Consider the following 16,471-nt stretch of genomic DNA (forward strand, 5'->3'; position numbering starts at 1 on the left):
ACTGAAGGCACCGTTATTACCAAATAACATATACAGGTTCTGGGGTCTACTCTTTGGAAGGCCTTGCTTGTTTCAACATAACAATGCTGTCAGGTGCAGTCCCAAAGAAAACATTTGAGAAATTATCAGCAAGAAAAAAGCCACAAAGGCCTCAAACTGTTCAACAGCAGAAATCGTGGTATTACAAATAAGAATTACAGTCAATGCTTAAAATTTAGTTTAATAACATTAGGTAAATGTGGTTTTTTTTAAGTTTGTTTACCACTATAAACACTTTTGAAAAAATGTATTCAAGAAATTCAAAATGGATATTTTCAATGAAAAAACACCCTTTTTTTAAATGCCATTTTTAATAAAATGTTAAGTAAAATAGTTCAAATATGTGGAAAACTTTGTTTTTTAATTTCTTTTTACACAGTCTTCTAAATGTTTTGGCAAGCGGCTGTAAATCCATTTTTGTGGTATCTGCACTGGCCTTCAGATGAGTTTGCATGAACTGTGAAAATGAAGGCATGCAAAGATATTAAGTACCTTCTTGGAATGGTTTACATTTCAAGGCTACTTACACAGAAATCTCACAACACTGAAAACACTGGACGTACATTTTTCTTTGGACCAATGCGGAACGTGCAACTGTCCCCTAACTGTAAATTTACTATAAAGAAGTTAATGGCAAAAATGCTGATTTGCTTGGCAACTTTTACAAAAGTGCTTCAACCCCTTACTGTAAAGCAGCAAGGAAAACTGCTAAGTCGTCAAGAAAAGATGGGCAGGACATGAAGAACGACGACAATGTTCTCAATATCCCACTGAACAGTATAAAGATCTTCAGAACAATTGGGGCAGGACTGTGGTGCCCAAAATCACCTGAGAAATGTATTTGGTGCTGTGAAACCAACCAAAAAGGTGTGATATGAAAAGGAAAAATAATCTAAATGAGTACAACAATGAATAACTTCCATTAAGCTGGCGTTGTATTCTAATGTTATAATACAATAATTGTTTATTTGTCATAATTTAGGCTCAGAAGAGACACTGTTTGATATGACAGAGACAAGGTAATGGTGCCTCTTTTTATAGTATCAAAAACATCCAAACCACTACTTTTAAGTTAAAGTAGTTCACATGCAAGGCTACATATGAGCTGGCCCTTCTCAAGTTTGCAGCTTCTCCTCATCAATAAGGTAAGTCAAAGAATAATAAAGTTAGATAAATGATAGCTAAAATGTGCAAAATACAAAACTGAACTATGCAAAAATTTAACATTTTGAATCAAAATTAAGGTTGAACAATAATACATTTTTGTAATGCAATCAAAATATAGTGTCATAACTAAGTAGAAGCAGGGTGTACGGGTGAGGGAGACACATCAGAAAGAGAAACAACTGCTGATGATTGTGGTGTTGGGATAGGTGTTTACACAGCCTGAGGGAGGATGCTGGTCATCCAGTCCGTCTCTACTGCTGCATCTTACGGATGATGTCGGTAGAGATGGGTGGGTGGAAGTTGATGGTGTGGTGGCGGAGACCCTGAGAAGTTTTGTAGCTCTTCCCACACCGGCACTTAAAAGGTTTGCGCACCCTGATCTGGGTCCGGTGGCCGTTCTTGGCATGATACTTGATTCCATTAACATTCTGTAATGAAATGAGGAAATCAAAATAGTTACTATAGAGAAATCATTTCACATGACAAGCAGAGGAAAAAAATATATAACAATAAAATTATTAAGTGATGCAAAAGAGACATGATTGGGAATTTCATCCATATGTGATTGATGGACTTCTGATTTCAAACCCATGAGCATTAATATGTTGCTATATATGGCTCCAGTCATCTGGGAAGGTTTTCCACAATATTTTGGAAACTGGCTTCAGGAATTTACTACAATTTTAGCCATGAATGAATGAATTAAGTTAAAATATTGGGACATTAAGCCCTTTTTTTTTTTTTTTTTTTTTTTTTAACTAATTCAGAGGTGAAGGATGTGGTTGGGACAAAGCCTGTCAACAGCAGACCATTTCTTCCAGACTAAACTCAGAAAAAAAAACGTCTCTTTACAGATGTTGTTACCTTTGTGGCAGCACAGTTATGCTGATGGACTGGTGGTGTCCACAGATTGTGACCATATATAGTGCATCCAGTATTGAATTACTTTTTGCAAAAGACACACACACACAAAAAAAAAGAAAATCTTTTTTTTTCCAGTCAGCGTTAGAGTTGTTCTGCCCCTAAACAGATGCCTGTTGTTGCCTTCAACCTCAGACTAAGTCATTGCCTATAACCCTGTTATTCACGTCAGCAAAAGCAATTTTCTCAGACTGCACAGAATTTATCCCGACCACACACCCACCAGATGTGAATGGAAAATCCAGTAAAACTCTATATCACTCAAGAGGACTGTATGTATTTGTGTTGCTGTACTGCTAAAAAAAATCTATTTGAAATAAATAAACAACATTTTAATCTATTTCTCACTTTTATCCTATTTGGTTGCTATAGGCATGACAAACATCTGTCGCTGGCACATTATGTTTGCAGGTTTTGTGATGAGACTCCAAAAATCTGTTAATGAAACATACCTTATATCTCTTTTTACAGCCTGGTACAGGACATGCAAAAGGCTTCTCATCTCCTCCATTCATGCACATGGAACTAAGAATAGACTCAGAGCTAATGGCGCTCTCTGTGGTCCATGACTCATCACTGTCAGACTCCTCAAAGTCTACATCCTCTTCATCACACTCGCTACCTATAGGGATGTGGGAAAAACAAAAGTCAAACCATAAATAACTCAAGGTGTCTCAGTCAGACATGAATCAAACAAAGTGGATCAAGAGGCCCAGATTTGTGCTTTATGACTTTTCTTTAGAGATAAAAACTTGGATTTTGAGCATTGAGGTTAAAAAGCATGCAGACTTTGACATCTGTTCCCATTTTCTCTTCTCCATGTCTTTTAGTGCACAAGTTTTTATAAACACTGAAATATGCTAATTGTGGGAAAGAATGTAAGCATATTAATGGAGGCCTTGGGTCAAGAAGCTGCTATTGGTTTTTCAATTAGATAAAGCTGTTGTTGCCAAGAGTACATGGGAAATTTTGTATGAAATACAAATATTAAAGACGTTCATATTACATGATGTGTACATAAGTAAATTAAACAAATGAGCTGGACCATGAGGGCTACTCCTGATTTTCTAAATGCAGACGATTTGAAAATATTCAGACTGAATTCTTCCTAAAACCCACTTGACTCCTAAAACATCCATTTGCAGGATAATTAATGTCCATGGACAGTATAGTTAATAGACACTATCTGTAACACATGTTATCACTTTTCAGCAACTACTAGACTCTAGTGCAAGATGTTCAACTCAGTGCTGTCAGATGACTCTTATCAAAGCAAAGGTATTTATCAGTTTTAGCTCAGAGAAGCTCATAGTCCCTTATTCCTATTGTCCAGTAAAAAACAATCTCAGAATGATGTAAATGTTATAAATTGTGGTTCACCTAGACAGGGATCACCTTTTAGTCATGCTGAATTTTATGTTAAGTGAAATATTCTTGAAATAAGTTTTATTTAAGTTTACTGCATGTGTGTTTTCAGTTTGACATTTTCTGATAATTATTGTAACATAATTTTCTTGGCAATATTGGGAATATTTCTAATCTATCAGTACTTGAATATTAACTGTAAAATGTGAGATTCAGAGGCAGCTTTCACTGCAAGAGGTTTACTTAAATACACAGAATATAATTTCCTGTATTATGGGGTCTCTATTAAAAACTATTAAGTTATAGCTTGATGATGCCAAGAAACAGAATGGGATCATGGTAGTTATTAGCTATTATTTTTAGAGCCACCAATACCGATATTTGTGTAGCAAATTCAGTTGTGTCCAGCACAACGTGTGGTCAAAACAATCATACTAAAAATAACGACGCGGGGTGTTGGAGGTTGTCCGAACATTAAAATGTTATAGAACATTAAAATCCATGCTTTTATAACCTCCCAGTTGGATTACTGTAACTCTCTTGTAAGAAGAATTAACCAGGGCACTGTATCACGCCTTCAGTTGGGGCAAAATGCAGCAAGATTTTTAACAGGTACAAGGAAAGGAGAGCAGATCACTCTGGTGCTGGTTTCATTGCATTGGCTTCCTGTTCATTTTAGGGTTTATTTTAAGGTTCTGTTATTTGTTTTTAGGGCTCTTAATGATCTTGCGCTAGCATGTTTGTCTGACTTGGTGCACCCCTACGCCCCTTCTTGTTCCCTCCTTTCAGCTGACCAGATGCTGCCGGTGGTTCCCAAATCCCAAAAGAAAATGGGAGGTGATCAAGCTTTTTCTGTTGTGGCCCCATAGCTTTGGAATAAGCTTCCTTTACATAAGACAAGCTCCCTCAGTTGATGTTGTTAAGTCTTCTTTGAAAACACACTTTTATTCTTTGGCTTTTAACCCAGTGTTTGACGTTGCTTTTACTGTCTTGTAATTGTATTGTTTCCTCTTTGTTTTTAGTGTTTATATTAATTATTTCTGTCCTGTGTTTTACTTGTTGTACAGTACTTTGGTCAACCATGTGTTGCTATATAAATAAATATGGCATGGTAAAAGGTGCTCCTGGAGCACAACATTGTGCACTAGACCACTACTTCAACATCAGCACAGCTAATAGAAACATTTTCTGTGTAGCAGGAAAAAAAGAAGAGACGTGTTAATTTTACAATAAAAAAAAGTAGCTATGGTGGACAGCAGTGAGGTACAGGTCCCAGAAGTGAAAATCAATAGTGATATGAGGTTGCTGAAATGATATAATAACACAGAAATAGAAATAAAATAAAATAAAAAAAATCAGAATGTATTTCACTGCCAGTGTGAAGAAATACTGGACATCTTACTGGAGATGAACATATTACCAATTACCTGTAGGTGTACTGCTGCGGAAAGAAGAGGAGGGGGTGATTGGTGGGGTGACTGGAGGGGTGAGGTTTCCACTGGTGTGGCGGGGTGGGGTGGAAACATTGCTGCGTGCCAGACTGCCTGTCAGAGACAGGGACAGCTTGGGCTGCACCTTTTTCTTCAAGGCTTCATGTTCTCGCCTCGCAGCATCCGTCATAAACCTGACATGGAGTGTAAGATGGGTCAGTGTCTGTAAAAAATGTATTTTTAAAAGTTGTGCATTTGTTTGTTTGCTGTTGTAAAGAGCATACTTGAAAATAAAACACTACATTTCCATTTATAAAAAAACAACAACAACTTCGGAGCTTTATAGAGAATAGTTAAGTCTTTGATAAATGTGTAGAAAAAAAAAAAACTTTAATAGAGACATCGTTAAAGGAGAAGTGGAATTAACAAATTACGTGATAGCCACATCAAGATGTGTTTGTAAAGGCAGGCAGACAGTGGCAGACTGTCATACATTGGCTTGTTATGTAATGCTTTTAAAACTGCCATGTAAGCCACATATCAAAGACAGCTGGGATGAACTCAGAGCAATAAAAAACCCCAACTACACAATGCTGTGGAAATTCATTGAAGTACTCCACCAGATGACAAACTGATTCGTCAGCAGAAATTTATAAGAGTGTTTACTTCCTATGATACAGTAGTCATACGTATAAACACAGAGGACTTTGGGCCTATTAAGACTTTTGTTAGAGAAATAAATCTAAACATGACAAACCATAATAGTATTAACATTAGATTGTATAAATAACGCTAAGATTTTGATCAATTAATTACATTTACATGCTCAAAGGTAAGCAAAACTTTCACTGGTAAATTTTATCATTTATATTTCTTTACCTGTTGATATAGCTGAGAGCCACATATGTCGGCTGTTGCTGCTCCTGCTTCTCCAGAAGACAGGGGTCTGTGTCTAAACAGGCAGGAAACCAAAGACAGTGGGAGAAAATGGCAGTTGATATTAAAGCAAACCATTTAAAAAAGGTTGATCATATTCTGTTTAGTTTTTGCTTTCTTTCTTTTACTTGCTCTTAACAGATTAAAAGCTATTACACGTGCACAGAGCCAATGAAGGTCAAAATGCTAATACAGTATCCTGTGATCACCTGAAAGTTAATATTTTGCATGTCAGTGCAGTAAGAAAATTATTCGAACCAAACAAAATGTTTTGTGGGGATTTGGTGTTTTAGAATGACATGAACAAGAAGTGGACCTTCAATTCTACTAAAAATGCCACATCAAACATTATTCCTACATTTTCTAAAATTTTCAGTACCAAAAAGCGTCTATTTTCCATCACAGTTCTTTTGACAAACAAGCTTTTTGGAAGTCTAAACATGGATAATGGACCACTCTCATTCTGCAAGGAACTCACGGTCTTTGAGGCTGGAGGGCTTCCTGACCAACACTTTGAGGTTTACTGTTCCTTCAGGGTATAATGGATGGGAGTAAAGTCTGGACTCTGACAGAAACACTCCAAAGTATTAATAATGGTGTCTCTTAAATAGTTCTTCACTTATGTTTGATGTTTCAAATCTTTGTATTGTGGGTCAAATGTCGCCCAAGGCCATGTTTTCGTGTTGGCTATCCACTCCAGAATCATAATGTAACCTACTTTTGTTGTTGTTTACTTTGACAAAGCTGGCAAAGTTGTCCAAAGTTGACAAGGTTGTCCAAACTATTTTAATGTAGTCTCATATGACCACTGATTATATGACCAAAAGCTTTCATCTTTGTCCAAGTTAGCTTTTGCAAAAGCTAGGTATAGTTTCGTGTGTGTGTGCTGGAGGGGTGAGTATTTAAAAGGATCATTCTGGAGGATGGTGCCTTATCAAGAAAGAAGACAATTGAAGACTTTGACCTGGAGCCTTTATTAAAGTGCTCAGACCGAGACTGAGTTAGTATAAAAGTCTCTCCTGTTCCCATCCAAAAATGTCAGCCTACAGTAAACCTGTTTTTATAGTGCTTTCTGCCTCTGCATAGGGTTTCAGTGCTGACAGTTACACTGATCTTCAGTTACAATGACTTATCTTATATGAGCAGTTTTTTCCTTAAATTCTGGTTTGGTGACACAGAAACTCTCCACCAGTTTCTCTGTAGCCTTCTATGCTTAACAAAGCACATGAACAAAGTTAAAAGTCATCATACCGGTTAGTCATACTAACAGCCCTTCTTGGTTGGCATCCATGGAGAGCAGCCTTGTACCGTCTCGGCTGGAGTGTAACCAGAATTGCTCAGATTCACCAGGATGGTCTTGGTGGTAATCCTTGAATATTTTCATTTAAAATTTTGAAGGAATTCTTTAGGTATCCTGCTAAAAAAATGTTCAATCAACTTGTAGCCAAACAATAATCTGAAACATACACCCAAATCAGTCAAGAATTGGTGAACATCGTCGGGGGCAATATCAAATCAAACCAAAAATCTAATTTTATTTCTAGAGCACTTTCCATGCACAAAGCAACACAAAGTGCTGTACATAATAAAAACTAATTATAAAAACAAATTTTAAAAGCCTTTACACACCAAAGAGTATAACAAAAAATAAAAAAACACACCTCATAGTAGTTCACACATAATCACACACAAACTCACACACATACAAAGTGCAACCCTGCAAACAGAGCAGGTAGGTTTGCTCGTAGAGGTGGTGTGGAGGATCCCCAGGAGGAAACACTGGAGTTAAAAAATTAAAAAAGGGTTAAATAAACATATAAACGATAAGAACTGATAAGAGTGACAAGAATAAAAATATAGATAAAGGAGTTCAGGAAAAAGGTAAAATAAAATAAAATAAAAACTGTGTACTTGGGTAAAAATAAAACAATAAACAGTAAAACAAAACGGAAAGCCACATAAATAGGTGGTATTTAAAATAATAGAAAAATATATGATTAAATAAGCGAAAATCTAAACAAAATCAAATAAAATTCAGGTATAAGCTAAACTAAAAAGTAAGGTCTTGAGCCTTTGGGAAGACCAGAGAGCAGGGCATTACAATAATCTATTCTACTAGAAATAAAAGCATGCATCAGCATCTGAGTGCTGGCAAGCAAGAGAAAGACTAAATAAAAGACAAAATAAAGACTATAGAGATGGAACAAAGCCTTTCAGCCTCAACGATATGGAGACTGTCACAGATGAGGGGTTGTCTAGAATCACAGATTGTAATGGTAAGAACAGTTTGATTGTCATGGAAAACAACGGCTTTCCAACTGATTACAGAGAAATGTTATGAATAGTTTAGGCATAAAAGAGTTAAAACACCAATACAGTACTGTTCAAATTTCTAGTGGTCATTTCTAAGTTTTTCTTTATTGAATTCATCATTGTGACACTAAAATGTTGCATGTATGATTATGAATTATTTTTAATACATACAGTATACACGAAGAAACCAACTGTATGAAATTAGTCTTATTTACATAAAAGCTACAGTGCCACTGTAATCAGCAGTAATGGAGCCAACACACTACAACTGCATATTCATACAAAGTCAAGAAATATAGTGTAAAAAAAAACAACAACTTTTGTTATGAAATCAAAGCTGAATCCTTGGCTGTTTTACAGATAACCAGTGTTCTCCTCAACAGCACATTTGTGGCAAACCAGAAGACGGCGACTAAGCCTTTTTTACGATATCCCTATGTGTCCAAGAATGTCATGGGAAATATTTAGTGAAAGTATCTAAATTGAAAAATATTGTGCACAAATTCCAAGCTGATGATGGTTTCTGAACCACTTCCTCTGGACCTCTGTGCAGAATTCATAGCCATCTGACTGTGTAATTAGGCATGTTTCCTAGTTAGTAAAATGCAGGGTCCAGTCTGCCTATGCTGCTACAGTTTTAATATAGAACAAGAAAGTGACATCGTATGTTTTTTTCACTCACACTACTTAAAAAGTTGCCCCGCAGACACCACATTGCTCACGCATGACCACACTTAACACGTACTGTGTTTTGCCATGTTCAGCTCCACACATTCATCTCGCTAAGTAATGCTAAATGTAAAACAAGAGGCCATTCTGCACACCCTGAGGTAAAGCGTGCCTGACTTCAAACACTCTTCCCACTGTTGGCCATGTGGGAGAAGAAAGATGCCCCATAAAACAACAGTTTCTACCACTTCCCAGCTGAGCCTCGCTGTCTGACAGTGCTATGAAAGACTACTAACCCCATGTGGCTAAATCTATTGCTTGTTTCCATCCAGCATGCTCATTTTTACTCAAAAATTCCCCTTAGGGCTATTTGTGATGTTGAATTTGAACTTTTACAAGCTTTATTCAGTAAGAAATAATTACATTAATAGGCCTGCTATCAGTGTTATTACAGTAGACATAATTACAGCCCAATTTTAGTTGAGGTAATTCATTAGTGACTATGCCAGTGAGGCACCAGTGAGGCAAAAAAAAGTGGTAAACAACACCTTTGTCAGGCTGTAATGAAACATAGAGTCACACTCATTTATTGCTTCCACAGACAATCTGATTAGGTTTAAAGGGCACTCTCTTTCTTTCTCTCAAGGGATTTCCCTTTTACGTTGTTTAGGTTTTACTTTAACGCCTAAAAAAACTCTTACTCAGCAGCAGTTGGGTATTCAACATCATTAAAGTTCTGAAAGTTTCTTCTTTGTATTATTACAGTATGTGAGCAGGCTATCAAAAGAAATCCCTTTCGGAAAACTAGAATCTATGTATAGATGGAGAAAAGAAGCTGATACGCAGAGCAATGAAGATTAAATCTAAATTTTTTGAAAGATATAAAGTACAATAAATCATCAATAAAAGTAATAAAAAATATATATACAACTCTTAATTTGGTCATTAAAATTGGTAATTAGTCGTAAAATCTCAACCCGACTCTCATTTAAGTATCAATGAAAGGCTAATCGTTTTAGAGGTGAAAGAAATCAAAGCAATGTTGGTGTTGTGTCATGGACATCAAACAGATGGCATCATCATTTTAGTAATTACGACCAAATCTCTAACTTGACAATAAAGAAGTGACAGTCTTACAATGCTGGCATATATAACAGCTCCAATCTCAGCACCTATGGCTCAGGAGGTTTCTCTCAAGGCCTCAGTCATAAGCAAGTGTTTCATTAACATTGGATTTATCCCCAGTATGAAGGACAGCACACCTCTCTTTACCCGGCAGCCAAAGTCATGAGAGCAGGAGACACACATTCATTATGACACTGTTTCCCTGCCAAAAGCCAGAGGCAGACTACTCTGAGCTCGGAGTAATGGTATGCGTGTGTGTAAGAGTACACAAGAAAGCCCTCCAAAGATCCCTAATAAGTCTCAAGCCATGGAATGGCGGTCTGCTCAAACAGCAGTGGATCAGTCTGTTCGCACACACAGTAAATCACACACACCTTAAGTGGGGACCGGAGAGTAGACCCCCACAGCCTCTGCTGTTCCTCTGGGGCCACCATCAGTCAAGCACCAGGAAGAAGGCGCCTTGAGCAGAGATGAGAACTCCTCTATTCAAACTACACAGGTGGTCCATCTTGGTGGGCCACTATTAGAGAAGTTCTGGGAAATAAAGGGGTATTTATTCATCATCAGTAGTTCCAAAGAGAAACAATATGTTCTTGAAAGATGAAGTGATGTTTCAGGTGTGTGGAATAAATATGAAGTGGGACAGGTACAGACAACAGAATTTATCCCATTTTTAACACTGATCTAAAACATGGTTATTTATTTTCATGTTTACTTAAATATACAGTATACACATTTTTTTAAGGATATACATTAATTCAGATATTTTCTCTATGGTGTTAGATTTGTTGTCTGAGCTAAAATGTTTCGCTTCAATATGATGATGCATATCATCATGGTTTTCCATATGATAGATGAGCATGTTGTGTGTGTACGTAAAACTTCAGTTTCAGGGCCCCTGCATCAGGATGGTCACACAACAAACCTTCCTAAGGTAACAGAGGAAGTGACGCCTGCTACCCTCTCATAACACCCTCTATGACAAGCTCATTCACCCACACACACAAACACAAGCAGGCACACCAGACACACAGCTCTCTCTCTCATTTCCACCAGTGTCTGGCTCTGCACCCTCACGGCCAAATGCACTGTGGGGTAGAGCCAAGTGGTGAGCATTATGGTGACATGTTTATGGTGGCTCTGAGCAGCAGGGAGCATTACCAGGAGTGGTGGCACAGGTAATTCATTACAATGTGACCTCTGAGGAGGAAATGAAACAGAGTAAAGCTCCATGTGCAAGCTGCCTTTGCGGGTTACTAAAAAAACATGGGGCAGGGGTTAAAGTGATCCATTATAAAAACATTTAACACAGACATCAACCTATACACATTCGCAAAGTCCTGTTTGTACAAACACCCCGATAAATGCACAGGGATATGTACAGAAGCATTCATTCATTGCTGTTCATTGCAGCTACTTGTGCAATTAATTTCTTACCCATCTACTGTTTATGTTCTAGATTAGGTGTTTAATGTGTAAATTGTGTTTCTCAAGCTAGAGGTGACTTTTTTTCTGAGTTTTTAAAACTGCTCATACCCAAGATATTTCATTTTCAGTTATGTAAAATTAGAAAATTTTAGCAGATTTGTTTGAAAAATGACAAACAAGATGAGCTAATAAATTATGATTAATTAATTGCTATAAAAACCCTTAAAAAAAAAAAAAAAAACTTCTGTGACCCGAAGTAATTTTTGTAGCAGTATGGTTGTGGCATCACCTCTGTTTGCAAAATATATTTGACAAAAAATGTAGAAAATAAAGAGAAAAACTATAAAGTATAATTCTTTTGGGAAAGGTAACTGATTGTACTGAAATGATCATACTGAATCTCAATTTTGTGTAAAGTCAATAGACGCTGTACATTATCTCTGTAAGTACTATTTTATTGAGTATGGGAGGAGTATGCGGCTCCTGTTCCACACAGGATCAGGAGCCGCAGTGTTGGGGGATGGAAAATGTAATTAGGCCCACCAGGTGCACAGATCAGGGAACTAGTTACTGTTTCACAAATTTACTACTTCCGCACAAATTTTGAGGGGGTGCATAGCAAACTCAGTTAAATGAGCCTCCACTGAGTCCTGGCAACAAACAAACCCATTGTAACTTTGCTTGGACACTTTCGGACATCAGTATGCCAGTCCCCAGCAGTGCATGCACACATTCACATGGACAAAATGACTTGACCACCATTTGCTTCTTGTCTACAGCAGCATGTTCACGCAGTGAGACACCGAACATTTCAGTGTGTGCAATTTTATGCCACACAAGAACACACACCAGGCCACTGAGGAGATCTTTTAGGCTTAACAGCATGAATCAGGCTAATCATTAAAACTTTCATCTGCTCCTGATGGTGTTTTCTGAGTCTCATTAGCATAAGCTAAATTAGCTCACAATGGTCTAGATGGGCCACCCAGCTCTTGTATTATCAAGCTCAAACTGCTGTCTCAATGGTGGATGGACAACAGCCCAGCTATTTCAACTTTACCATTATTGAGGGGTTAAAAATGATTATATAATCAAGGCTAATTTAATATTTGGTGTAGAATATTCAATTATGAGTTTTTCAGGTAAAACATAACCAGAGAATGGTATAACATCAAGTTTTTTTTTTCAGAATAACAACTATAATCAGTGACATCTTTGGGGTTCTTATATTTCAAAGTAAATCTAATCAACTAAACTAGGCACAAATATAGATGTGCCTAAAATAAAAAAATATATATATATTCTGTTCTGTTAAATATGCCTGGACATACTGAAGCTAGAGCCACTGATCTGATAATGACTCAATATATGCTCAATGAACTCTGACAAATAATAGCACCCTAACCGTTAATAGTACATTTCAGAAAAGATCTCTCAACCAAAAGCAGAGCAGCACCACCTTCTGTTCACAGACCCAAACAGCAGTCTGGCTGCAGAACTTATGGACAAGAATGTGTGCTTGTTTTCCAGGCGCCTAATTATAACAGAGAATGTGCTTTAAGCAGCAGGCCACCAGATGAGGAGGAAGACATGCCAAATCAAGCACTCTCTCTGTAATTATGCTTCACAGGCGCTTGGCACAACGCGCAAGATTTCGCACTTCCCAGAGTGCGCACAGGCAAGCAGACAGGGGGGGGCTGCAAAGTTTTTCCACTTTGAGCCAACTAATTGGTTCATTATTCCCTAATAAGGCTAGGCCTTTCTTTTTTAAACATAACACCTTGGACACATGCACACACAGCGCACAGTCTGAAAGTAGAGGATATTAAAGCCAGTCAAGCAACAAACAAGAACAACAGAGACAGCTGAGCCTTGTCAGCTTCAATAATAAGTGTCTGAAATATTAGATCAGGAAGCAGATGTTGAAATGTGCAAAGGGTCATAATGTGGGGGGAAAGAAATCCCGTTGTAGCTATGCAGAATATAAACAGCAAAAATATATTACTAATAATATTATCATACAAAGTTTAAGATAAAAATGAAGTAATATTATGTATCTTACTGACTGAAGTATGACAAATTTACACCGTACAAGGTGAAGGAGGCCAATACAAAGAGCATTATACATGTGTAAGATGATTCATGGCTTCTTTAAGCACAAGTCGATCATGTTGCACATAATATAGAATAACTACAATGATTCTCCCATGCAATATAAATAAGCATTTCTTCAGCACAGTAGTAAGTGGTGTTGAGACTGATCAAGCATCAACTGAACTTGATCATCACTTCAATCACCTCCATCACAGCTTGTAAAAAATAATAAACTGGCTTTAAAAACTTTTTTTCATAGCTTGATGTGAAATGACTCATCAAACTTGCTTCACAGTCATTTATTTTTATTGTCTCCACGCACATGAACTAGAGGAGGCGCAGTTTGATGATGGCTGTCTGAATACTTGCCTTTCCAAGCTAACATCATCTATGAGCTGATAGTAGTTGGTGTTCACAGACTGCAGTGTTTATCTTTCATTGTTTTGGTTTGCATGTGATATGGACCAGTCAGGTAGTTTTTTTTTTTTTTTTTACATATTACTATTATATTTGCATAAGTTATGATACATTGTAATGTTATTATCAATACACGATGAAGAAAAGCTAAGTAGAAGACAAAGATTTCAGAATAAACACATTTTATTTTAGCTGATTTTGTCTGTCTTTTTCACATTTATTGAGTTGGGTAATTTATATCTTGTTTAGTATCATCATAAGTAAAAATGTTGATTAGATCTTACATCTGCACCTGTCTCTCACACCCAATAGTACTACTATTCTGGTCCATATACTAGTTACATCCCATTTTGATGCTTGTAATTTCCTTCTTTTCAGTTTGTGAGACAAATACCCCCATAAACTGCAACTGGTCCAAAATTCTGCTGCTCCAAGTATTTATAGAACTCCCACATTCAGTTATATTAACCCTGTAGCATCTCCACTGGCTTCTAATTCTGCATAATTTCTAAATTCTTACTTCTCACCTTTAAGGCCATCAACAGCCTCACCCCCTTGTATTGAGCTTCTTCACACTAACATACCCAGCTGTACTTATACAGTATGTACTCCCCCATCCGGCTCCCCCTCCCACCTGCAGGCTTGGCATAGGGTCAAGAGCCTTCAGCTGGTTGGTCCCTGCCTTTGAAACTCTGCTACAGGATATAAAACATTCAGATTGCTTCACCTCCTTCAAATCCCACCTAAAAACTTACCTTTTTGGAAAGGCATATTTATTGTAATTCTAATACTGGTATGACTTCATTGCTGCACTACATTGATATTTTATGATATTTTACTGTGTCATTCTGTTTTTGTTGTTTGTTTTGTTTCTGGAGGGTGTGTTTTTTTTTACTAGTTTTAGTGTTATGCTTTATTGATCACTTCAAATAAAATGAATTATGATTATATGTTTAGGAGGTTTTCTAAGCAGATTATCAGTCACTTTGGGCCAAGACATATATCTGCTATTATCGAATGAGCTGTTTACTCCATCCATCCACAAAGAAAAATATATGCTGTATGTACATACATTGTTAGCAAATATGCATTTTTCACTCTAATGCAGCTGTAGCTGAAAATAAGATTTGTTTAACCATGGCTTTGTGTTACTCAACAGAAAAAAATAAAAGTGAGACAATTTAAGGTAGGTTTTAATTAGTCTAGAAGTAAAATATACTTAAACGTTTTTTGCTAAGTTAGTCAGTCACAATCAATAATGGTAACAACCAACCATAAAAAACATCTTTACAAGAGCGTTTCAGACGGATGGCGACAGCCTAGTAATTAATTAGTGTAGCCTTTATGGCTTCGGTAGATTGCAACTTTCCTCGCGACGCTTCTATCTCTGCGCGCGGGCCTTACGTTGTTAAAAATGTTGCACGAGCAACCCGCCGAAATGTTGACAAACGCTGTTGTTTTTTTCTGTGCTTTTCGGTTGTTGTTGACGATATTGAAAAAGTAAGCGTTTTAACAGATATGAACATGAACTGGTGGAACATCGGCAGCCACCACACCTAGCAACCGGGTTGTCAGGACGCAGGAAGTAACTTGCTAGCTGGCTAAACCATGTCTGCTAGCTGCAAACCTCGGCTAAGACAGGCAGGCGAGGGTGCTCATAACTGATGAGCTCTTACCGATGTGATTATCCTCGATGTGCACGATGAGGTCGGACAGAGAGTCAAAGTGAAGTCCGCAGCCAGCGAACCTGCAAGCATTAGAAAAGAAAGAAGCAGCCGCGATGCCCGTCATGGTCGCTGCTGCATCAGAAATGAGGGCAGGCGGCAGAGGAGGGGAAACAGCGGGGCAGACAGCGGTGAGAACAGCTGGAGCGGCACAAGCGGTGCAGTGACTTCTCCGAGGTGCGTTAAAGCTAGCGGAGAACAAGACCGGAAGTAAGGCAATTAGGCTTACGTTATACAAGTAATAACTGTTTTACAGAAACAAAGACAGATTTGATATAAAGAAATTCTAATTTTATATTAATAAATAAGCTGTCTCAAAGTTGGAATAATTTATTTTTTCCTAATCTTTCTTTTTCTTTCTTTCTTTCTTTCTTTCTTTCTTTCTTTCTTTCTTTCTTTCTTTCTTTCTTTCTTTCTTTCTTTCTCTCTGTTGCCTCTAATAATGACAGTGCTGATAGTACAGTTAGGATAACCTTTTATGTTTTGAAGTGGCTGCCACTTAAGTGGCTGTAATGAATGGAATAACTCCGTTCTGCATGCACAAAAAGAACTTAGGACTATCAAATATAGCTTAACTGACTTAATTATGACAACAGATGATGTTGTGTGATGAAATCGTGATCTTGTATTTGAACATGGGACTATTATAGGCATAATAAAGCACTGCCTCTGGCACTACATGACAGCCCCTGGGTCCACTGGACTCACAGCAGTCTGACTACTTAATTATGACGTCATCTCTTGTTTGAATTCCTGCTTGTGTTGTTCTTACTCTTAGATGTAAATCGCTTTGGAGAAAAGCGTCTGCCAAATGACTGTAGAATAGAACAGAATCTGTTAAAA

The 16,471-nt window shown here is 37.4% G+C and overlaps 1 protein-coding gene across 1 annotated transcript; it reads right to left on the reverse strand.

Annotated features, from left to right (window-relative positions):
• Window positions 1–599: 599 nt before the first annotated feature.
• Window positions 600–15,804, reverse strand: jazf1b (JAZF zinc finger 1b). The gene is made up of 5 exons (XM_041987878.1): window positions 15,581–15,804; window positions 5,802–5,874; window positions 4,920–5,116; window positions 2,580–2,749; window positions 600–1,634 (listed from the first exon to the last, which is right to left on the reverse strand). The coding sequence occupies exons 1-5, from the start codon at window positions 15,693–15,695 to the stop codon at window positions 1,458–1,460; spliced, it is 732 nt and encodes a 243-aa protein (XP_041843812.1). The 5' UTR covers window positions 15,696–15,804; the 3' UTR covers window positions 600–1,457.
• Between the last annotated feature and the right edge of the window lie 667 nt (window positions 15,805–16,471).

This window comes from Melanotaenia boesemani, chromosome 6 (assembly GCF_017639745.1).
Source record: "Melanotaenia boesemani isolate fMelBoe1 chromosome 6, fMelBoe1.pri, whole genome shotgun sequence".
Classification (NCBI taxonomy): domain Eukaryota; kingdom Metazoa; phylum Chordata; class Actinopteri; order Atheriniformes; family Melanotaeniidae; genus Melanotaenia; species Melanotaenia boesemani.